Below are 23424 nucleotides of genomic sequence, written 5' to 3' on the forward strand. Positions count from 1 at the left end.
GAAGTCTTTGACACCGCCCCTGTTGCCGCAATGCAGGTGAGGGCCGGGTTGGCGCTAGTGACCGCTAGCTAGCTTCGGGTATCGGGACCGAGAGTGGGCTGGCGGAGGAGGGAGTGAGGAGTTGGGGCTGAGAGGAGGGGCTAGAGCCCTCGACCGTCGAATAAGGGGACGCGCGGTGGGGCAGAGGCCCACTGGCGAGGGAGCGGCGCAGATGAGAGATGGGGGTGGAGCCCGGCTGACGGGAGACAGACTGCGGTTAAGTCGGGAGGGAGAAGGCAGCACTGACTTGCTAGGGTGTGGGAAAGGATCAGGGAAGGTTGGGAAGGTTGAGGTGCAGTCCAAGGAAGACGGCTCAAGAAAGTGGTGGATCGGCTCAGGCCCCGGCCTAGGCTGTTGGATGGCCGTTGTTGGATGCCGACAGAACAGGTAATCTGTAATTGGAGAGAAGCCCGAGGGTGGAAGGAATTGTGGGACCGCGGTGGCCAAAAGCCAGAATAATATAATCTGAGGCCGTGGGTGGAACCCAGGATCAAGGTTCCTGTCCTGCACGTTGGCAGTTTGGTAAGACAGTTTTGCTTCATTCTTCCTAGTCTGTGCCCGTTTTTCATTTGTCACTTAGTTTCTTGCAGCTGGTAGCCTCTCCGTAAGTTTTTAATAGGTTGACTAAGCTTGTGAAAGGGGCATAGGAATATTGGCACAGAGATAAAATGAGTGCAGATTAATTTATCAAGGAGGAGGTTGAAGCAGCAAAGACTGAGGGCAAATGAAGGTGGGGGGGTGGCAGCGGTGGTGGCGGTGGCAGTGGCAGTTATTCAGAGGAGCCTTCATGCGTAGGTAGATTTTCCAGAGATTGTATCATGGGCAAGAATGGCTAGACTCACCGGCAGGTTTTAGGACAGAGGAAGTCAGAGTATGTATGCTGCAGAGGTGCCCAAAAGATAATAAACCCCAGGCATTAGGTCTGGTGAAAATTGCTCAGTGGGAGAGAATAGAGTGTACCTAATACAGAGAAAAACCAGGCCTGGATTAGCAATGAGAGAAAGGAATCAGTAGGTAGGAGGAATTGAGGTCAGATGAATGGGCTTAAAGGTCTAAGGGTTGACACTGTCTGTAACCCTAATACCAAAGAAAGTAAACAACCCGGCTCTCCCTATGCCAGTGAGATCCCGTGTCACTGGACTGGTGTTGCACACTGTCATCCTGGCCTTTCAGCCTTCCTCTGTATGTGTCATCCTCACACTCATCTGAGTAACCAACCTATTCCTATTGGTGCAGAGGGAGGAGAAGCAGCTTGAGGCATCATTAGATGCACTGCTGAGTCAAGTGGCTGATCTGAAGAATTCACTGGGGAGCTTCATTTACAAGTTGGAGAATGAATATGACCGGCTGACCTGGTAAGGGTTGCTAGGGCAAGCTGGGGAGGGCTCCATGGGTGGGGGTCCAGGCCACCTGCCGGATAGGACATCTCCAGTGACGTAAGCATTTATCAGTTTGCAAACATCTCTTGATTTAGAAAGAGTTGGGTTTCCCAACATTTAACACTGAAGTTGGCTTTGGGCCCCCATGGTAAGGAAGTGGAGAAATGCCCAGTTTCCCAGCCTAGCTTCTCACTAGCTTTTGATTCTCATCCTTTGACTTCTCTGGGAGGAGGTCCTCCCGCAGTGGGTCCTCCCACTACAGTATTCATACTGGATCTCTTGCCATGGATGTTGCTGAGTCTTTTAGGTCCAATCTACTCTGGAAGTGTGGATACTATTTTTAGGCCAGAAAGGAGACTTTCACCCAGTTTCTGAAGTTTTAGTGATAATAGTGTAGCCATGGTTCCTGTTTTGCCATTGTCCTCACCCCCATTCAAATATAGTAGTCCCCACTAATCTTTGGGGAATAAGTTCTAAGACCCTCTGTGGATGCCTGAAACTGTGATAGTATTGAAACCTATACTGTATATACTATGTTTTTTTTCTATACTAATGGGGTGGGTAGCGTATACAGCATGGATATGCTGGACAAAGGGGTGATTAACGTCCTGGGTGGGACAGAGCAGGATGAAGCAAGATTTCATCACGCTGCTCAGAACAGCGCCCAGTTTAAAACTTATGGATTGTTTTTTTCTGGAATTTGCCATTTAATATTTTTGGACTGTGGTTGACCACGGGTAGATGAAACCTCGGAAAGTGAAACTGCAGATAAGGGGGGCCTACTATAATGACCTGCCTTTCTTCTCCATCTGTATCAGAAACTGAAAGTGTGTCCCTCTTTCTTAACCCCATAATCCCTGTGAGCCAGGCTAGTTCCTGCCCAGGCCAGCCATAGGGCTATGAGTGTTTTGGGGGTGAGTCTGGGTATTCCTAGTCTGAAGGACCCCTTTGAGGCTCCTTTACCGGGAACATTCTGACATCTTCTTTCCACCACCAGGCCATCTGTCCTGGACAGCTTTGCCTTGCTCTCTGGACAGCTGAACACTCTGAACAAGGTCTTGAAGCATGAAAAGACACCACTGTTCCGTAACCAGGTCATCATCCCTCTGGTGTTGTCCCCAGACCGAGATGAAGATCTCATGGTAAGAGGAGGAGAGGGGTGCAACTTGGGAAATTAAGTTCTTAGATGAGGACTGAGGGTACAGTGGTTGGTTGGCTATTCTAGAAGTTCTGAATGTGCAGTAGTGTGTAGCAGTAAGAAGCGAGGGCTGCATTTTGGAGGCCTTGCTTTTTGTCCTTCTGGAGTTGGGAGAGCCACTCCCAAACTGAATTAATCTGAGGCGTATGTCACCAAGACAAAGACCTTTTTCCTCCAACACCTGTCTTGAGCAGAAAGTATATTCTTTTGTGACTTTCTCTATTTCTTTTTTTGTTTTTGGTTTTGTTGTCATTGTTGTTTTTTGGCTGAGCTGCGCGGCATGTAGGATCTTAGTTCCCCGACCAGGGATCCAACCCGTGCTCCCTGCAGTGAAAGCACGGAGTCTTAACCGTTGGACCACCAGGGAAGTCCCTGACTTTTTCGCTTTCGAGAGAGGTTTATCCTTAGGTCTGGTAGAGATAGGGGAGTGAGTAGACAGAACTGAAGGATGGAGTGAGGGGGATAGTGTCTTAGGAAGCCAGATATTGTTAGTCTCAGGTTGTGTTTTCCCTGAAAATGCACTGTTTGCCTGTGGAAGGAACTATGTATATATCAGGCCAGATTGAACCTTCTTGGAGTGCACAGTTGGATCAGTAAAATCTGTGTGTTACAGAGGCAGACTGAAGGACGGGTACCTGTTTTCAGCCATGAGGTGGTCCCTGACCATCTGAGAACCAAGCCTGACCCTGAGGTAGAAGAGCAAGAGAAGCAGCTGACAACGGATGCTGCCCGCATTGGTGCTGATGCAGCTCAGGTTGGACTGAGTCACTGCCCTGCTGCCCCCACCCCCAGTTTTATCATGAGAAGCTGGGCATTACCACCTCTGTATGGTAGGGATGCACAGCTGGTTACCCCTCAGTTGCCCCTGGAATAGCCCAAGGAAGAAACTTCCCCGTAATCATTTCTTGCTTGCCCTAATCTCTGCACAAATTTATGTGTGTTGCAGAAGCAGATCCAGAGCTTGAATAAAATGTGCTCAAACCTTCTGGAGAAAATCAGCAAAGAGGAACGAGAAGCAGAGAGTGGAGGTATGGAGGGACTGGTGGCAAAACAGAGGAGGAAAGAGGGATAAGATCAATAGGAAGGGTGGTGTTGGTAGTGGTGAAGTGAGGACGTAAGGATGTGCTGCTTAGGAAAAGGTATGTGTCCATTCTGTTAGCCTTTTGTATTTCTGGCCAGCCCGGGAGCAGGTGGAGGAAATGGGCCAAGGGAGAAGGGAGTATTCTGAGATAGTCCTGGGGGTCCTCTGGCTCTTCCTCTGGGCTGCCAGGGAGCCTAGATTCTGCTGAAGTCAGAACTCCAAGCCCTGGTACCCATACTGGTCTTCCTGCTGCTAGGTTCGGTCCAGGGCCAGAGGCATACCTCGGGGTCCTCACTTACCTTTATCTTCAGGTCTCCGGCCGAACAAGCAGACCTTTAACCCAGCAGACACCAATGCGTTAGTGGCAGCTGTTGCCTTTGGGAAGGGGCTGTCTAATTGGAGGCCTTCAGGCAGCAGTGGTCCTGGCCAGCCGGGCCAGCCAGGAGCTGGGACAATCCTCACAGGAGCCTCAGGATTACAGCAGGTGCAGATGTCAGGAGCTCCAAGTCAGCAGCAGCCAATGCTCAGTGGGGTGCAGATGGCCCAGGCAGGTCAACCAGGTAAGGTGACAGGGATTGGCATGGTGGCAGACCTTGAGCAGGGAAGTGGGAATAAGCTGGGTTATCTGGGGCCCCAGCATCCCCAGAGCTGGAGATATTCTCCTTTTCTCCCTTGGACTGTGACCCAGAAAAAAATCTTTTGGAGTAAAAGTCTCATTTGAGACTCTTAATAGGCACCAGACAATGAGGAAGAACTTTGACGAGCAGAAACTGCCCTCGCCTCCCACCCCATCTCAGACCTCGGTCTCAACTACCCTTCTGTCCCCTTTAACTCTGGATATTAGGTGTGTTTTCACTGTCTTGTCTTAGGTAGAGAAATGAATGGTCAGAGCTTTATTAGGACCATTGGGTAGGTGTGTTGGGAATGGACAAGCAGGCAAGTTTCCCGGTGCTGCGTGTATTCCTTTCTCTGTATCTTGTCTCTCCTGCTCACTTTTAGTAATCATAAGAACAGCCTGGCAGAGTTCAGATGCAAGCAGATAGAAGAGGTATTTTCTTCCAAGCTGTCTAGGCAAAGGGACAATTAAAATAAGAGAGAACATAGCACTCTTTTATCTGTGACATTAAATGGGGGTCCCACAGATTTAGTTCTCTTTTTCTAGGAGGGGATGAGCGGGAGCCAGGTGTGTGCCAACCCCTCCCACTATTCCTCCTCCTAGACACCTTCAGGGAGAGGGCTGGACAAAGAGCCATAACGCTGAGCCTTGCCGTCCAGGGTCAGATGCCACAGAGATTCTGAGATGATAGCGGAGGTGTAGAAGGGAACCTGAGGGACCACATTTCTGATTTACCATGAACGTCTTACTGTACTTCAGGTGTCTTTCTTCATGTTCCTTTTAGGGAAAATGCCAAGTGGAATAAAAACCAACATCAAGTCGGCTTCCATGCATCCCTACCAGCGGTGAGTGTGGCCGACAACCTCCACTCCCAGGTGCTCTTTGCAGAGTTGGGCAGTGAAACTGCCTTTTGCCCAAAGCTGACCTAGATGGGAATAATAAAAAGAATACGGGCTTTCAGCCACAGACAGATCCCATCTCCACTGCCGACTAGCTGTGTGACCTTGGGCAAGTGACCTAATTTTTCTGAGCCGGTTTTCTTGTTTATAAATGGTGATAATACCTACCTCATAGGGTTGTTGTGAGACTTAAAATGGGAAAATGAATGTAAAACACTTGGCACAGTCTATGAAATAATGGGTATTCAATAAATGAGAGTTTCTACAGCCACTTCTCCGCACTGCCCCCTCTTCAGTCCTCGATCCAGAACTTATCCTGATCTGATACTGCTTCATGTCTGTGGTGAGCTGATGGACACAAGATCATGGACTGCTCAGCTCTGAAAGCCTGTGCTTATTTCATGCTGCCAGAAACGGTGACAGCCTCTATGTCTTTAGAGGCCTACTGTCTCCACAGGCCTTCCTGCCCAGATTCCATCCTGGCCATCTCTCCAAGCTGCAGGTGACGAGGCTTCTGGGCTGAGACAGACCGTCCACTTGTGGCTCTGGAGAAGCTCAGGCCTTCTCTACTCTCCATCCTCTGAGGAGCCAATTCAGCTCTTATTTGGGAAATAGTCACAAAGTACCGTGTCCTTTACCCTACCCTTCACACACGAAGGAAGATGTTGAAGGCCCGGTATATGGGGGCTTCTTCAGGAAGTGGCTCTACCAGGCAGGACTATGTGAGAAAGGGTTTTTCTTAGCAGATGAAAAAGTCCCTTGTTTCCCAGACTCTTTTTTTCCTATTTTAGAGGGAGAGGGGAATTGCACCTCACACCATCTTTCATCGTGGTTGAGTTATCCTTATACTATGCCTGGTTCCTGGGCTCCAGCCAGGATGGTTTTTCTCCAGTACACTGAGCCTGTGGTTCCAATAAGGGCCAGATGGATGGCAGGAGGTGGCAGCCGCCAGTACTTTTGCCTGCTTTTATAAAGCTGAGAGCAGAATGGGCTTGGGTCTCCAGCTTAAGCTGCCTTGCTTAGCTCTCTGTTGTGAGCTAGGGCAGAGGTTGAGTCAGCAGAAGTGGACCAAAGGGTTTCTCTGAATAAAGTTATTTAAGTTGATGGCCACTGTGTCAGGGTTAATCTGACAGCAGATAAATTGAGAGAGCTACATAGGGATTGGAGACTACATGTCAGAGACTTTCAAGGTTGCTGCAAGGCAATTCTAATTTGTTTTCTAATAAAAAGTTTTCTTATCTTTGATTAGCTTTGATCTAAATGTCCTGAGAGGTAATAGGAGGCCCTTCTCACACCTCCCAGCTGCCTTTTTTCTGTTCTCTTCTGTCACACATTAGTACTTTGGCATTTGTTCGGTGCCAGGCAGAATTCTGCCAGGCTGTGGCAGCAAAGGGCTGGAAAAGTGGTTGCAGATGTCACATCCATTCCTGTTCCATCAAGACAAGAAATGGTATTCACACAGCTCACTGATCATAGTACACAAGAGCACGGAAAGTCTGCAATCAGCTCTGAGGCAATGTCAGACCTGCCCCCCACTTCAACAGTGCTCCCTTACTGGTCTATCAGCCCACTCAGATGTTCCTTATCTTCTCTTCCCTTCGCACTGGAAATGTCAGAGGTAACTGTCGCATTGGATAGAGTTCAAGGTGTGCTTCTCTAAAACCCCTGGAGCATCTTTTGGTGACTGCTGTCCTTTATTCTGCCAAAAGATTCCTTCCTATTGAAAGTTTCTTGAAAACTTTTTGGACCTATTGAAACCACCCCAAGTTTCTTTGTTGTCCCAGGCTAATATCGACGTCATTCCCAAAGTACCATCTGAAATGGATTCCTTGTCCTCCCAGAGTGGAAATGTCCTCCTGTGCCAACAGGGACATATGCAGGACCCCACCTACATCTTGTGCCCTTAAACCAACAGTCATTACTCCGCAGGCAGTCATGTCTTTATATTCACTCCGAGCACGTGCTCTCCTTCCCAACCCCTCAACCCCAGATCCTCTGGAGTGCACAAACCTATGTAGCACTGCCAACTTTGGGGCCCATACAGCCCAGTAAATGCCTCAGTGGAGAGTATCTCCCATCCCTAACACACTCATTCCCGAAGGAGGGAATACAGAGTTTCCTTTCAAGAAGAGGACCTGCTCCCTTGCTCAGATTTCAGATTTTCAGAAGATGGCCCTCTTGCTCCACTCTGGTAGTGTTGCTCAGTTTCTGATGGCTCTGTTTGGCCTGGGGCCTGTGTTTTCTCCTACTCCTGGGGCTCCGGGAGAATGAGATTAGGCCATCGTCTCCCAGGTGTGTGTCTGGGATGGAGAAAGAAGCAGCAGCTGTGAAACTTCAGTCTTCTGTAGCACAGAGGTCATCCTGCTGAAGGCGGAAGCTTACTGCATCAGTGTTCGCATGACACCCATTGCTAGGACCACTCCCTCTCCAGCTCTGCCCTGAGGCTGGGACTCAGTCACTGTTGAATGTCCCTTTTGCTCATTGCCCCAGTCACCCTGTTCTCTTCCCCTCCTGGTGTCTATTGCTGCCCTACCTAGCTAGGTCACCTAACTTCACCTTGCATTTTCTTGGGAAACAGCCAAGGTAGATAGGTTCTAGCTAAGTGCTCCTTCTAACTCCATTATCAGTCCTGGCATTAGGACTGAGCTGCAGCGGGTGTAGCGCCCACCTCCTGTCCTGCTGTTGAAGGGAAGAAGCTGAGCTCTGCAGGAATGCCCCAGTGCAAGGCCGGTCCCTTTCCCACCCCCTTCTCACCTCCCCCAGGCAGCTGGGAACAACCTCTCCCTTTGTCTGAGCTTCTTGTACAGAATAATCCTCCTTATGGACAATGTATTCTCTGTGCCCTGTGGACACAGGAGCCGTGTGAGCCGATCCCAGCACCAGGCAGGACGGAGGCGGAATCCTTCCAAATGCCCACCCTAGGTCAACTCTTGATAACTGTTCAGAGAAACTACCAAGGGATGTACATTTTCTTCCATCTGTTCCAGATTTGGGGGGCTAGCCTATTGAAGTTTAGCAATGGGCCAGGAGTAGGGTTGGGGGCTGTGGTCCCTTTCTGGTTCAGTCTGGAGGGTTCACTGTACCAACCTATGGAGGCTCGATGTGGCTCTGGCCCGTCAGCTTTGAACACACAGGGGCTAACACTTGGAAGGGGTTTTCCACCCTGCAGATGGGGCTTTCTAACTGGAACAGAAGGTGAACTCCAATCCACCTGACAGGGCCATAGCATCCATTGCTTCAACATGTGTTTTGTCCCACAGGACAAACTTCCTCTTTTCTTCCCTTTAACTTATCTCTCTTTTGTTCTTGAGCTCCTGTGCATCTCTGAGGCAGGTCCTGGATCTCTGCTGTCATCTCTTGATGAGTTCACATGTTCTCAAGATGTCGCCTACCATTTGGACATGGCAGCTTCCCCAAGTACATTATGGACAAGGCCCCTGACTTCCCGAGGCCTCAGTTTTCTCGCCTAGGTGCTCCCAGTGATCCTTCCTAGCTTTAAAGTCTCTGGCAATGATTCTCCAGCCTGTTTATCCCTGGCATTTTTCATATTCCTCATTGCATGACTATGTTAGTATAGGCTAGGTTTTTCCTAGATCAGCCCGCCAATCCCTTGAACCCCTCCAAACTGTTCCTAAAGTTCCCTGTCACCTGCAGCTTAAAATACCCACATCCCTCTAGATCACTTCCCTAAAATTGTTTTTTAGCTTTCACTAGTTCTTTAGTGAAAATTCATCAGAGGTAGTAAGTTACCACAGAGATAAATGCATTGAATGCCAGAAGTCATGTCCCCACTCAGGTATCCCCCTCTCTCCCCTGGGCAAGATATATGTACCGGAGAGACTCCCCCATAAAATCAGTAAATTATACTTTTCCATGTCATGATAACCTTCCCTACTAAATCAAATCCAAGGAGCCCTAGGCTGCTTCCCTTCCGGCTTTCCCTCTGCCATTCCACTGCCTTCCCTGGCTCTCATCCGAGTTTCCCTAGTTTATGGTCATTTTGATTCTTCATCTTCTCTGGCCCACACCCCAAAAGTAGAGCATCTTATTTCTTTTTTTGTACTAATTTCTCTGGGCTGCACCCATTTTCATGGCCCTGGTTAGTATCCCTCCATGTTAGTCCTTCTTGAGCCCACGTCCCCACTCACTGACTCACAGCCATGCTCGTGAAATACAGAGCCTACCATTTTCCTGCACACCTCCCATTCACTCTTTAGCCCCACTTCCACCCTTCCTTGGGAACTGCCCTGTCTCAGATCACTGCTGACCTGATGGCTAAATCCAGACTTTTTTCAGTCCTACATTTCTTATCTCCATGGTGTTTAACAGTGCTGGCCATTAACTTTTCACCTCTTGCTCTTCTCCAGCTCCCACCTCTCTGGCCATTCCTTCTCTGCAGCTTTTGGCCTTTTGTCCCTCTGCCTGCTTCTTTTTAAAAAAAAAAAAAAAAAAAGCATTTATTTATTTATTTATTTATTTATTCGGTTGCGCTGGGTCTTAGTTGCGGCAGGCGGGCTCCTTAGTTGTGGCATCCAGACTCTTAGTTGTGGCATGCATGTGGGCTCTAGTTCCCTGACCAGGGATGGAACCCAGGCCCCCCTGCATTGGGAGCGCAGGGTCTTAACCACTGCGTCACCAGGGAAGTCCCCCTCTGCCTGCTTCTTGAATGTTGTTATTCTCCAGTACTCTGTCCTTAACCCTCTTTTCTTATTCTACCTGCTCTCTTTGTGACCACCACCTTTATGTACACAACTCAAACAGGTTTTATTTTCAGCCCAGACCTCTTTGCTGACTTGCAGATGCCTATTGGGTATCTCTGCCCATATGATCCACAAGTACCTCAGATTCTAAATGTCCAAATCCAATCATCTTTCCCTTCAAACCTGTTTCTTTTCTAACATCCTAAGTGTGACCTAAGCCAGGTCTATGGAAGCCATCCTAAACACCCCCCCCAACTCAATCAGATACTAAATCCTGTCAATTCTGTCTCCCCAGGATCCTGCCCTGCAGTTTAGGCCCTGGGCCTCTCACCCTAAAAGTATTGTTCAGACGCCCTGTATCCAGTCTTGCCCACTCCGACTCATCTTCCATATGGCTGCCAGATACATCTATCTAAACTGCAGGTCTGATCACATTACTCCCTTGATTAAAATCCTTTTGATAGTTTCCTTCCCATGTTTCTCAAACTGGGGTTCACATACCTGGCAGGTTGGTAGGGGCAGTGTGCCAGGCATACTGAAAGTCACAGGATAAAAATCATCCTAGAGGGACTTCCCTGGTAGTCCAGTGGGTAAGACTCCATGCTTCCAATGCAGGGGGCTTGGGTTTGATCCCTGGTCGGGGAGCTAGATCCCACATGCATGCCACAACTAAGAGTCCACATGCCACAACTAAGAAGTCTGCATGCCGCAATGAAGATCCCACGTGCCGCAGCTAAGACCTGGAGCAGCCTACATAAATAAATAAATAAATATTTAAAAAAAAATCATCCTAGAATGCCCATTTTACTCGAGGGTAAATAATTTAAACAGAATGCAGAATTATCATGCATGCAGTAAGAGAAAATAGAATTCAAAGAATTCCTACTAGTCTGAAGGGCTTCATAATTAGCCATTAGATTCTCTGGGGATATTTCTTTCTTCTTCCTTTTTTTTTTTTTTTTTTTTTTTTCACATTTACTTCAGTGGAAGTTTGAAAAACAGCTTAGATTTCCTGGAAAGGCAAGTAGGATTCTGTGTGATCTAGCCCCTGACTTCTGACTTATTTTCTGTATTGTCCTGACACCCACTTCAAACTGCTTGAAGTTTCGTGGATGTAACAGACTCCATTCCTTTAGTCCCACTGTTCCCTCTGCATGGAATATTTTGCCCCATCGTTCTGTGATGAATACTCAACCTTATCTTTCAAAATTCAGCTCACGAGTCACTCCTCTGCGAAGCTTTCCAACAACCCAGTCTGTCTACAACCCAGTGCCGCTCACCAGGTAAGGTCAATGACCTCCTATTTTCCGCTCCACATTTGTACCTTGTACAAACTTATTCTAGCTCCTGCTGCTCTTTTTTGTCCCCCAAGTTCAAGCACCCTGAACTGCCAAGGTTTGAATCCAGTTCTTCCGTCTGGGAGCCATATGATCTTTGGCAAGAAATGTTCATGCCTGGCATAAGTGGTAGTTGCTGCTATTATTATTACTATTAGTTTGACTTTGGAGAGAGAGTATAATGCAGCATTTTGGTTAAAAGCAGTTTCTAGTGCCAGACTGCCTGGGTTCAAATTCTAGCCGTGCCACCGACTAGCTGTGTGGCCTCAGGCAAGTTGATTTACCTCTCTGTGCCTCAGTTTCCTTATTTTGGGGGATGCTGTGAAGTTTAAATACATTAATACATACAAAGTGCTTAGAATAGCATGCCTGACAATAGTAGAAACTCAATAAATATTAACTGTCTTCAGGGTAGTGTCTAGAAGTCTGCTGTCCGTGGTTGTTGCTTAAATCAATGATTGACCAGTCCCTCTATGAGGAGGTAACTCTTCCTCCCTCTGCAGCTCGTCTGTGCATACAGCTGTGCTCACGTGTCAGGAGAGACCCTCTGGGCACGTTTCATCCCCCACGGTGTGCAGAGCAGGCACTGGAACATTTTTATGTTGGTTTGCCTGACGTGATAAGTCATTTTCAAATCTAGTTGTGTGAACTTTCTCACACTTAGTTGTCACCTACACTCTTCTATTAAAGCCCAGTTTGATCTCTTAAATTGTGTGATTTTGATTTGAGATCAGATGACAAGCTCCCTCACTGGCAGTGTTCCTTTTCCTCCCTTCTAAACTGTGTCTGTTCCCTGTCCACACCAGCTGAAGACTCAGTTCCACAGTCTGCCTACATCCCATCTCTAAAGGAGGCCCTTCACCACTCAGAGGTCTCTCTGTGCAGCTGGGATGTGTTCTGTCCTCTGTCTGTGCTTACTCAATCCGGGCTCAGGTCTTCCCGGGTGGCTGTGTGATTCACTGGGTATCACAAACCAGAGCTCCACGCTTGCCTCTTCCTCACACTCACCACCAGTGCTTTAGACCTTGTTTTACCATGGCAACTTCCTGGTTCTTGCCACTGTACTCTAAGCTATCGGCAACACCTGCAGGTCAGGTGCTGTCTCACCCCTCCATACCTTACACATGCTCTGCCCTTTCCTTGGTATGTCTGCCCTCTCCTTTTCCTGCTCCAAACCCCTGTTCACCTAGTGAACAATTCATCCTCCCAGTGACACCTACTTCTGTAAAGTCTTTACCACCTCCTCCCCTGTACACTTGACCATTCTTAAGTTATACCTGACCTGGACACTTATCCATTGTGTGACCTTAGGCAAGTTACTTCACTTCCAAGAACCTCAATCTCTACCTCTGTAAAATGGGATTATAGCACCGACCTCAGAAAGGTACCTTCCACCGAGCATATTTAAAATTCAATTTAAACCTTTAAATAGCTCTTAATTTTCTACAGGATAAAGTCCAAGCTTCTTAGAAGAGCACACAAGGGCCTCCAGGCATATAGTTAGCACTGAAATGCTAATACTATTCTCGTCTTCTCCTACTCTCTCCTGAGCAATCTCGTTTTTATCACATGGTATATTTGATTGCAACATATTACAATTAAACTAGCTTAACTGAAAAAGAGAGAGAGAGAGAGAGAGAGAGAGAGAGAGAGAGAGAGAGAGAGACCCAACTGGATTTGGGTTATGCGGATGTGGAGTTGAAGGGTGACCAGCTCCAGGTGGGTCAGGGGCTCCAGTGTCATCTAGGCTCTCTGTCTCTGCATTTCTCCACTCTACCACATATAGCTCATCCCATGAAAGAACTCTGATGGTTGCTGCTTGGATTCTGTGCCATTAGGAGCATTGGGGGAAGTGGAGGGAACACCAGGATTAAAGGGCCAGTGGAGCAGGACAGGAATTCCTTAAAGGAAATGAAAGCAGGGGGATGGGACAGTATCTGTATACGACCAGACCTAGAGCTACTGCAGTCCACTTTGTGTGGTTTCATCTCTACAAACAATCCGCAGATATTTTTTCCCCTGAACCCCATCCTTTCTCCTAAGCTTACAGTACTGTGTTTCAGATTGCCTGAGGAATGTGCCATCCTTCCTCAAACTCTGGATGTCCCAAACTGCATTCACTTCCTCCATCCTGCTCCACCTGCATTATCCAGCGTGCCAACCTTGCTCTCAGTTCTGGGTCCTCTCTCTGCTCTATCCCCTCTTCTTCCTTCTCACTCCGTTGCTCTAGGTTAAGCCCTCACTGTGTCGTACCTGTGCCTCTGAGCTGGTCTCCCACCTGCTCTCCCTTCCTCTGCTTTCCTCTTGATAATCTCACTCTCACCAGGTTTTTCTTTATCAATAACAATGGGGATCATACCAACCCCTTAAAAATCTTCAGGGACATCCCAGTACAAATAAAAGCCCTCAGTCTTTCATTTAAAACACTTCATGATTTGGGGCCAACCTCCTTTTTAACCTAGCATATGAAGGCCTTTCACTCACCATATCCTTTAGCCAAACAGAATCACTTGCAATTCTCTACTCCCGTCCTGTGCTTCCCTCCATCCATCCCTTTGTCCACACTTTTTCCTCACCTTGGAACATCTATGTTGCTTCCACCTCACTTGCTGTGGAACCTTGAGAAAATCCTTCACCCTTTCTGATTTTGTTTTTTTTTCCATCTGTTAAGCAGTGATAATAGTACTTACCTTACAGGACTGAACCATAAGAGCATATGGAAAGCAGCTGGCCCTACACTTGCCAGAGAAAGTATTGAACAGTAAGCTGCGTTTCCTCTTTTCCCCTTTTGGCCCTTCTCCCACATCTTCCAGATCTTGCTAACTCTCTCTCTTCCATCTTGATAACCTCCCCTGGATTGTCCCCTCACCAAAAGCCTTCCCTTTTCTCTCTCCAGAGCTCTTCCTGCACATTCTATCACAGCCCTCTCCCCGCAAGCTGAGTTTCTTTACGTCAGTTCAGTGAACGCTGAACGATACCCATGGTGCGTTGGCATTGGCTCCCTACGATGGATCAGACCTTGCCCCTGACCTCTCAAGGGTCCAGGCAATTCCCAAATTCCAGATGGTGTGATGACTGTTTGCATGCAGTCTCTCTCTTCTGCTGGCTAGATGTCTTTCCTTCAGCCAAGGTCCCAGCCTTAGGCAGAGGACACTAGTGAGCTAAGGCCCAGGGACATGCAGAATGACTCACTGATGAGCCCTTCACCCTTGTCTTTACTCCCCTGTCCTCACGGACTCAGCCCCTCTGCGTGGGTACTGTGTAGAAAGCGCCCTTTGCCCTTTACAGGATGGGGAAGGGGGAAGCTTGACACAGGCCCTGGGAGGCTGCCTCCCCTTCTACCTGCCACTCCTGCTGTCTCTCAGCCTCGACCCTCAGTGCCTGTGTTACCTTTTCCCATTTTTCCCTGCTTCTGTGATCCCATGTACCTTTAGTTTTTCCGCAGAAACATATAAAGCTGCATAATCGGGGAAACAGAGTTGTGAGCGTTCATAGAGATGGTGGTTTTCAGGCTGAACCCTGGAGATGGTAAATCAGTAGTTTATCTTCTGGGGAAAGAGGATGGAGAAAGGCCCCTCAGAGAGCCGTGAGTGAGATGTGAGTCAGAGAGGATGGGGCCAAGGGGAAGTTGTCACATCACTTCCCGTTAGTCAGGAAGGCACCAGGTATTTCAGGGGGAGTTTCAGCTGTTGGACTGCCTATTCTTCCCTACCCCCACACACACCTGGCCTTTATCCTTATCAAGACAGTTCCTGGACCCCTTCATCTTCTCCAGTTCACCAGCCTACCCCTGGTGTAGGTACCCTTCTGCGGACCCTCTTACCTCCAAGGCCTTCATCCTAGCTTCTCTGCAGGTCCCAAATGGTCCCATTTCCTCCCAGTCCACTGACAAAGTTATCCTTCTTTTCTGTATCTTTCAGCCTGTGAGGTGTTCTCTTGAGCCAAAGGCTAACCCCTCTGTGTGTGCTGGATCTCATTGTCTTCCACACAGCACATAAACACGCTCAGGCCTCTTCCCATTAAAAACAACCCTTAGAATCAATCTGGAGGTGAGAGCCAGGCACTGATATTTTTAAAACTTCCCAGGTGATTCTAGTGTGTAGCCAGGGCTGAAAAAGGTAAACAATTAAATCCAACCTTCTTACCAAGCGAGGCATACAGGGTTCTTCATAACTGACTCTTGCTGACATTTCCCCCTTAGCTATACGACCTTTGGGCTGGAGCCACACCAAACTACCCAGAGCTCCCCAAACCTGCCACATCTCCTGCTTCTATGCCTTCACACACATGCTCCCCTCTGCCTGGAATACGTTTCCCTGCCTTCTAGAAAGTGTCCTTTAATGCTCAGCTTTGGTGTCATTTCTTCGAAGCCTTCAAGAACTAATCCCCACCTTGGGGTAAGGTGCCCCCGCCTCGGTGCTCTCTTAACTCTCTGGGTTTATCTCTGTGGGAGTACTCACCACACGCTTCTGTAATTGTTAATTTATATGTCTGTCTTCTCGTCTAGACTGTATTTTGCAGTAACCCCAGGGCCATGGAAATACCATTTGGTAGGACCTGGGTAGGTGGTCTATATCAGATATTTGAAGACACTTTCTCCTAGGACTAGGACAGGAACTGAAGGAAGTGAGTCTTTGGGCATGTTCACTCATGTAGTCAGTGGGCATTTACTGAGGGATTGCTGTGGTCATTTACCCGTGTGGTCCAGGTGAGTAATGGATAGTTGAAGTTCTCTATCTCAAACGGACCTCTGGAACTGTTTCATCGTTTATAATAGTCTACTTTGTTCATCTCTAGATGGACACTTAGTCCAAAACCTCTCAATAGTGCTCTCTGAACACTGCTTTGCACACAGTAAGCATTTAGGAAATGTTTGTTAAATGAATGCCCATGAATCTACATACAAGTATATACCTTCTTGCTTCCCCCCTTGTCTATGATATGTCAAGAAAGAAGCAGTGCTGAGCACTTTACATGGGTCATCTCCTTTAATCTTCACAACAATCCTATGAGACAGGTACTGTTGTTCACATTTTATGGAGGTTCAGCCACTTACATTAAGTCATATGGGTACTAACTGGAAGATTTAAATTCAGGCCTTCGGAGTTAGGTGTGACCCCCAAAGCCACTGAAGTATACCTAACACAGTAAATATTTATTGACTCAACAGATAGTGCCACCCCAAGGGAAGTAGAAAGTCTTTTGAATTCATAATGTTTTCCCCACTTGATTCTGGGTCCCCTGACCTCTCTTCCACTTCTCACATTTCTCATTCACTCTAATATTCCACAAACATTGTGGCGGGTCAAATGAGTCTGACATTAGGCCAGATGCTAGAGGTACAGAGACAACTAAAACATAGTGAGGGGGCATGCAGATAATTGCATTGCAGGGAGATTGTGGAAGCGAAGGCAGGGACTGATTTGTTGCCTGGGAGAGCGGCTTGTATCTTGTGTTGAGACAGGAGACAAGGCTTGAAGGGGTGGGGGGATATGAAAGACGCTGATATCCTTGGGGAACAGTTGAAGCATAGGACGTGGCCCAGGAGAATAGCACTGCTAGAATGGGAGGCTGAGGGCCAGATCAGGTAGCCCTTCGTGTACCATGCTAAGAAGTTTGAGCCTTTTGAATAGTTGAATTCTTTTGCCATTTCCTTTCAAGCGCAGGTGCTAATGGGCTGGATCATAGCTGTACTTTGGCTCTGACCTCTTAACTCTAAGACCAAACTACCACATAGCTAGATCCCACCACCGACGAATACATTGTTTCTTCCAAACCACCACCTCCTCTGAATTCCACGTGTACATCATACAATCCTGTATGCAGTTATTAGCACTGTTTCAGGAGCTGCTGGAGACACAGATTTCATTTCGCAGAAACCTAGTCCTCACCCCCAGTAGGTTCAGTCTAGTTGGTGAGTCTGTGGAGGAGGGAGGGGAGAAGGCACGGAGCCAGACACACAGCTAAGTGTACAGAGAGGGTCCAGCTGTCTTGGGGAAATCTCCAGTGTCTGCTTCTCCAATCCCGTCAGTTTCCAAACCTTCTTAGGTCAGGGTGCTCTCTCACCTGGTCTCCCCCGCCCAGTACCCTCATCTCACTGGATGCCAGAGCAAAGTGATTGGGCTAGACAGTAAACCCCATGCAGGGACGGCACCTGCCTTGTTCATTGATGTGCCACCAGCACTTAACCCCGTAGGTGGTCGATAAATATGTGATGAATATTTAACAATACAGGTCTGATTGTAGCCTCCTCAAAACTCTTCAGTTTCTCCTCTGCTTCCAGAAGAAACCAAACTGCTCCATTTGGCCTTCAAGACCTGCTACATTCAGCCACAGCTGGCTTCACTTCCCTTTTTTTCCTTTTACTACCTTGAAGGCCAGTGTGGCCAGTGGCTCACTAACTGTTGCTGCCCCAGGCTACTTGTATTCTCCCACTTCCAGTCCACACAATCCTCTCGGCAACTCCTGAACGCTACAGGCTCATCCGAGTTTATGGGCTGGTAGGGAAGGCTTCCCCGCGCAGCCTCTCCCTCGGGCTCAGACCTCCCCGCTGCCCCGAGTCCGCTCTCCGCACACACACAGGCTGCCTGCAGCCCACCCCTCCGGCCCCACCCTCTAGAGAGGGAGATCTTTGCGGGGAGGGCTGACCCTGGAACTTTTCCCAGTATCCCAGGCCGGGTGGACCGGCCACGAAAGAAGCTGCGTTGATCTTGTTGGTGGATAAACCCCCAGAGGGCCCAGAATGACGCCATGCGCGGGCTGAACGTCAGGAAGGCGCAGGGTGCAACTGCGGAGGGCCGGGGCCAGGCCGCACGAGCTGACGGAGACGGGAGGCGATGCGGCGGGAAGGGGTAGGGAGCAGGGCCTGGGCGTGCTTCCTGCCCATGGCCCGGCGGCCCGCCCCCGCCCCCGCCCCCACCCCGCGGGCCCAGCAGAGACGGGGCTGGCCGGCCCCTCCTGCCTAAGCCCGCGGCCCAATCAGCGGGCGCCCCCCACCCGGCCCGCCCCCTCCCCCTCTGGTGACAGAAAGTCGGCCCAGCAGATGAGGAAGTGGCAGGCAGCCTGGCCCTGGGGACACCTCTCTGGCCCTGCTCCTAACGAGCCCTCCACGACTGCCCGCCTGGCCCCCACTGGTGAGTCGGGACCTCCCAGGGTGGGCTCGCCACGTGCCCAGGCCCCTGCCCCGCTGGGCCGCCCGGCCTGCCCTGCCCTGCCCTGCCCAGGCTGTGGGCGAGGCCGTTCCTGGGGAGGGTGGGTGGGAGGTCCCAGCTCTCCGGGGCTGGGCCTCCGCAGCAGCCTCCCTCCCGCCAGGCCCCCATTTGCTTGAACCTGGGCCTTCCTCTACCACCTCCTTCTCTTGCCCCTCTCCCCGTCTTACTCCTTCCTCCCCTTGGCGCCCTTGTGCACTGCCACCGCCCCCTTCCTTTGCCTGTCTGCCTTTCCCTTACATCCATCTGAAAGGAAGGACCAGACTGAGTTCCCCCACTGGGGACACACCCAGATTCTGCTCAAACTTGGGGAGAGGTCCTTCCAGAACCCTCGAGCCACCCCTGACCTCCAGAGTGCATGCGTGTGTAGGCTGGGGGGAGGTGAACTTGGGGATGGTGGCTGAGAGAGCCTGGGAGATAACAAGCTGGCAAGCTCACATGGGTCGGGGAGGAACTGTGTGTTAGAGCACGTGCCTCTGGGTAGACCCTACCCCAGAATAAGCAGCCGACAAAAGTCTGATTGTGAATGAATGAATGAATGAATGAATGAAGAATGGTGACTGCCATCCGTGAAAAGAGAGCTGTGGGTGTACCTGACCCAGGACAGGTATATGTTTGCACACGGTGTGGGTGATGTTGGGTTTGTTCACCTGCAGGTGGGCTTTGTGAGTTTATGTATGTGACCACATTCATCTGAGACTCAGGCGTGTGAGGAAACCTGCGTTTGAGCACAAGCACTTGCACATGGTAATGCGGGTCCTGTGAAGGATTGTGTGTGTGTGTTCGCCAGTGTGAACGTAGCTAGGAGCAGGCCTGAGTGTTAGAGACCATGCATGTCAAAGTCCATGAAGACTTGTCCGGGTGGTCAGAGTGTCAGAGGAGGGCACTTGCAGCCTGCAGGAGCCAGCTGGGCTCTGCGCGCACGTGTGTGCTATAGCCCCTGGCGAGTTGTCGTTGGTGGCAGGGAGCTGTGACAGGGGCTGTGCGTATGGGAGGACTTGGAGCCTGACCTTGGTGGGGCAGTTGTGGGTCGGCATGGAAGTTGGGGGAGCGTCTGTGACGTGTGTGTGTGAGGGGCGTGTGTGCAGGCTCTGTAGCTGTGTCAGAAGGTGTGTTCTTCACTTAGTACCGGCACAGGTGCTTCTCTGGGTAGAGGGAGCCTGGCTGACCAGAGTGCAGGCAGCTCGCAGAGCATCTGCTGTCTTGGCTGTTCAGGGAACGCCTTGCCCCTCCGGGACTGCCTCGAGTCCCAAGGCTGTCCTCTGCCTGGGCCAAGGCATTTGTGTCCCGGTGAGCCCTTCCCCGACATTCCTTCAAGCTCTGAGGGGAAGAGGGCCTAGCACATTACGACCCCCTCCTTGAAGGAGGGGAAGATTCCTGAGACCTCCCCCACTCCCCACCTCCTCACATGCCACTCCCTGCCCCTCCCTGGGAGAGAAGGGTGATGGTACCCATTCTGAAGTAGGACAAACTGAGAATTTATGGCTAATTTAGGAGGGGATGCTGGGTGTGGGTTTTCAGCAGTTCTCTTTGGGCCAAGGGTAGGCCTGGGGCTGGCATCCTGGGAGGTTTCTAGCCAAAACCTAGAAGCTTAGCTCATCTGACTGGTCTGGGGTGGGTGGGTGGTGAGTCCTGGGCTTTACTTGGCTTTCTCAATCCTGGTGGGTCCCCCAGTACTGACCTGTGGCCTGGACCCATCCTCCAACCCATGTGCAGTACAGCGGGGCGGGCAGAGGGCGGGGCTGCTGCCAGATCTAGTCAGACAGGTGGAGCCGCCAGGGCAGGAGTCTCAAAGAGCCAGGCTCCTGGAGAGGGAGGGTAAGAGGAGAGCGCCGGAGACGAGAGGAGAAGCTGGAGGTGAGAGCCAAGGAGGGCAGAGGAGAGCCCGAGGGGTGACTCAGCAGGGGAGAGGACAGGAGGGACCATCCCGGGAGATGTGCATCCTGAAATGGGGCAGGAGAAGTTGAAGGGGAGGACCCCTGGAGAGAAGGAAGACCGCAGGGCTGGAGAGGTGAGGGACTGGCGAGGAAGGGAGAGGAGGTTCGTTCTGGAGGTGAGTTCCCTGTTGGTAGGAGGTAAGACTCTCTGGAAAGAGACCAGAAATTGAGAGTCCTCTTGTGGAAGAAGGGAGGGCAGGTCAGGAAGTAAAAATCTCTGGAGAGGAGCAGAGCGTGAGGAGAGGAGAGTAAGGTGTGGAGAGGAAGGGCGGAAGAGCCCTTCCCAGGCAGGCAGGGTATGCGGGAAGCAGATCCCGCCCCCCACCCTGAACGGCCTCCTCCTCACCCTAGTCCCCAGCAATTCCTTCCTCTCACTGCTCTGTCCTTTCTGCAGTGAGGCGTTGGGAGTTGTCCCGTCTGGTCTGTGTCCTGTCTGTGGGTCAGGGGTGAAATTGGGGGGTGGGGGGAACACAGTCGGCCCTGACACCCATCCTCCCTACCTCGCCAGAGTCCTTAGCCAGGATGGAGGCTGTTGTGAACTTGTACCAGGAGATGATGAAGCACGCAGGTGAGATGCTGTCCTCCAGCCCTTTCTCCCTCCCACCCTGGGATCCCTGGATCTAGGGCTGTCTCCTAATGGTGGAGAGTCCCTTCAAATCCCTTGACCCTTTGTGACCTGACCTCATGTCTGCACACCTGGTGGGGACCCTTTGGACTCTGTGACCCTTCCTGACTCCTTTGACCCTTATTCACAGATCCCCGGATCCAGGGCTACCCTCTGATGGGGTCCCCCCTGCTAATGACCTCTGTCCTCCTGACCTACGTATACTTCGTTCTTTCACTTGGGCCTCGCATCATGGCCAATCGGAAGCCCTTCCAGCTCCGCAGCTTCATGGTTGTCTACAACTTCTCACTGGTGGCATTTTCCCTCTACATCGTCTATGAGGTGGGCCCCCAGGATGCCTAGGCTTTAATTCCTGCCGGCAGGATAAGGGGCAGGCCCTAGGGCCAGAGCATGGCATCTCCTTCCCAGAGAGGCTCAGCTCTATTTCTCCATCTAGAGAACAGAAGAGATTTGGGGGAGGGAGGGAAGTCTGGCAGTCTAATCCACACCCCTTCATAGTTCCTGATGTCTGGCTGGCTGAGTACCTACACCTGGCGCTGCGACCCAGTGGACTTTTCCAACAACCCGGAGGCACTGAGGGTAAGTGGACCTGGCCTCCCCAGGTCCTTAGCAACCTGGGGATAGGAGCAGTTTGGACATGCCCTGTGCTCATGAGCCAGTTTAGAGAGGCTCTTGGCGGTCCTGAGGCTGCCCTGACTTCTTACAGATGGTTCGAGTGGCCTGGCTCTTCCTGTTCTCCAAGTTCATTGAGCTGATGGACACGGTGAGTAGTTACATGAGATTCAAGAACTTGTGGGGAGAAAGGAGTGAGAGGTCCTGGCTCTGAAACCCCTTACCCCACTCTTCTCTCAGGTGATCTTTATTCTCCGGAAGAAAGATGGACAGGTGACCTTCCTACATGTCTTCCACCACTCAGTGCTTCCCTGGAGCTGGTGGTGGGGGGTAAAATTTGCCCCAGGTGAGTGGTGAAGACCACTGGGGGAGGAGGGACGGGCACTGGGGACCAGAGGCCCAGCTCAGGTCCCGATTGTCCATGCACAGGAGGAATGGGCTCTTTCCACGCCATGATCAACTCCTCTGTGCACGTCATCATGTACCTGTACTATGGATTGTCTGCCCTTGGCCCTGTGGCTCAGCCCTACCTTTGGTGGAAAAAGCACATGACAGCTGTCCAGCTGGTGAGGGGCCTGAGCCTGACCTACAACCGTCCCCTCAACATTCTGGTCTGGATCCTACCTTTAGCCAGCCTACTGCACCTTTGACCCCAGCCCTCCCTGCTCGGCATTCTGTTTCTCTACCCCCTTTCCCTCCAGTCCTCTCACTGTGCCCTTTGACCCTTGCCTTTCTGTCCTAGATCCAGTTTGTCCTGGTCTCGCTGCACATCTCCCAGTACTACTTCATGCCCAGCTGTAACTACCAGTATCCAATCATCATCCACCTCATCTGGATGTACGGCACCATCTTCTTCTTGCTCTTCTCCAATTTCTGGTATCAGTCTTACACCAAAGGCAAGCGGCTGCCCCGTGTACTTCAGCAAAATGGAGCTCCAGGTACTGCCAAAGTCAAGGCTAACTAACTGAGAAGCATGGCCTAGCTAGGCGCCCACCTAAGTGCCTCAGGACTGCACCTCGGGCAGCATCATCTGTCATTGTCCTCCCCAGCTACACCTGTGACCAGGGCTTGTGTGGTCAGGACTGAGCAGGGGACAGGCCCCCTGCTCTCCACAGCTGGTCCACAGGGACCACTGCTTCCATTCCTCCTCTTCTCCTGGCCAGCCCCAGGGACATGGCCTCGTTGCCCTCTGCCACTCCAGAGCGAGGGGCCGAAAGGGCTGGACACTTATTTCCCCCTCCCTGCCTTACACGTGGGAGAGGAGCACTCAGGGCTGGCCCCCACCAGGGTCTTGTGGCCTTTTTCCTCACACTGAAGAGGTCAGCAATAATCTGTCACTGTGGACCCAGGCTCCCTCCTTCTCCACCCCACACTGAAGTAGGAGCTTCTTGGCCAAAGGTCAGGGTGGTGGGGGCCTGGGAATAAAGCCTGTGGAGGCTGCTCACTCCTTTATGTCTTCATTAAAAGTGACAGAGGAAACCACTGAGGCTGTGTGTGTACATGTGTGAATGGAGGAGGTGGGTACAAAGCCTGCCAGCCTGTCTGCAAACAGGAGGGATGGTCAAGGAGCCCACAGGATGGATGTTTCTAGCTCTCTGATCACAGCAGAGAGGAGCCCCTGGGAAGGCTGCTGGGACAGAGGTCATGCCAGGAGAAGAGTGAGACGTGACTTTATTAGAAAAGTAAAAAAAAAAAAAAAAAAAAAAAAAAACGCAAAAAAAAGAGATGAGTTGGTCCTTAACGGATGCCTTAGAGAGGAGCCCCTGGGAAGGCTGCTGGGACAGAGGTCATGC

The 23424-nt window shown here is 50.6% G+C and overlaps 2 protein-coding genes across 11 annotated transcripts; both read left to right on the plus strand.

Moving 5' to 3' along the window:
- Positions 1-11: 11 nt before the first annotated feature.
- Positions 12-19126, plus strand: MED8 (mediator complex subunit 8). 8 transcript variants are annotated; one of them, XM_055082555.1, is made up of 10 exons: positions 72-426; positions 1276-1394; positions 2416-2560; positions 3230-3370; positions 3563-3644; positions 4009-4257; positions 5098-5158; positions 11127-11195; positions 16203-16266; positions 17915-18143. In XM_055082555.1, the coding sequence occupies exons 1-10, from the start codon at positions 412-414 to the stop codon at positions 17993-17995; spliced, it is 1026 nt and encodes a 341-aa protein (XP_054938530.1). In that variant the 5' UTR covers positions 72-411; the 3' UTR covers positions 17996-18143. The 8 variants fall into 8 exon arrangements, with proteins under 8 accessions (XP_028341141.1, XP_028341136.1, XP_054938530.1 ...); XM_028485340.2 differs by lacking the exons at positions 72-426; positions 16203-16266 and adding an exon at positions 12-36 and having other exon boundaries at positions 17484-18000; XM_028485335.2 differs by lacking the exon at positions 16203-16266 and having other exon boundaries at positions 70-426; positions 17484-18000.
- ELOVL1 (ELOVL fatty acid elongase 1) lies at positions 18203-23110 on the plus strand. 3 transcript variants are annotated; one of them, XM_024125524.3, is made up of 8 exons: positions 18203-18382; positions 20903-20962; positions 21150-21340; positions 21518-21598; positions 21726-21782; positions 21872-21977; positions 22061-22197; positions 22374-23110. In XM_024125524.3, exons 1-8 carry the CDS (start codon positions 18292-18294, stop codon positions 22593-22595), a joined length of 945 nt encoding a protein of 314 aa, XP_023981292.1. In that variant the 5' UTR covers positions 18203-18291; the 3' UTR covers positions 22596-23110. The 3 variants fall into 3 exon arrangements, with proteins under 3 accessions (XP_023981292.1, XP_007117513.1, XP_054938550.1); XM_007117451.4 differs by lacking the exon at positions 18203-18382 and adding an exon at positions 19116-19204; XM_055082575.1 differs by lacking the exon at positions 18203-18382 and adding an exon at positions 20293-20314.
- The last annotated feature ends 314 nt before the right edge of the window (positions 23111-23424 follow it).

This window comes from Physeter macrocephalus, chromosome 3 (genome assembly GCF_002837175.3).
Source record: "Physeter macrocephalus isolate SW-GA chromosome 3, ASM283717v5, whole genome shotgun sequence".
NCBI lineage: Eukaryota > Metazoa > Chordata > Mammalia > Artiodactyla > Physeteridae > Physeter > Physeter macrocephalus.

What these genes read in the sequence shown, in the direction of transcription:
- MED8 (XM_028485335.2), top strand. An exon ending in TTGGTGCTGATGCAGCTCAG is followed by an intron (nt 3,371 to 3,562) that starts GTTGGACTGAGT and finishes TGTGTGTTGCAG; the next exon opens with AAGCAGATCCAGAGCTTGAA. An exon ending in AACCCAGTGCCGCTCACCAG is followed by an intron (nt 11,196 to 17,483) that starts GTAAGGTCAATG and finishes TTAACAATACAG; the next exon opens with GTCTGATTGTAGCCTCCTCA.
- ELOVL1 (XM_024125524.3), top strand. Translation starts at nt 18,292, where the DNA reads ATGAGGAAGTGGCAGGCAGCCTGGCCCTGGGGACACCTCTCTGGCCCT. An exon ending in ACAACCCGGAGGCACTGAGG is followed by an intron (nt 21,599 to 21,725) that starts GTAAGTGGACCT and finishes GACTTCTTACAG; the next exon opens with ATGGTTCGAGTGGCCTGGCT. An exon ending in GGGGGTAAAATTTGCCCCAG is followed by an intron (nt 21,978 to 22,060) that starts GTGAGTGGTGAA and finishes GTCCATGCACAG; the next exon opens with GAGGAATGGGCTCTTTCCAC.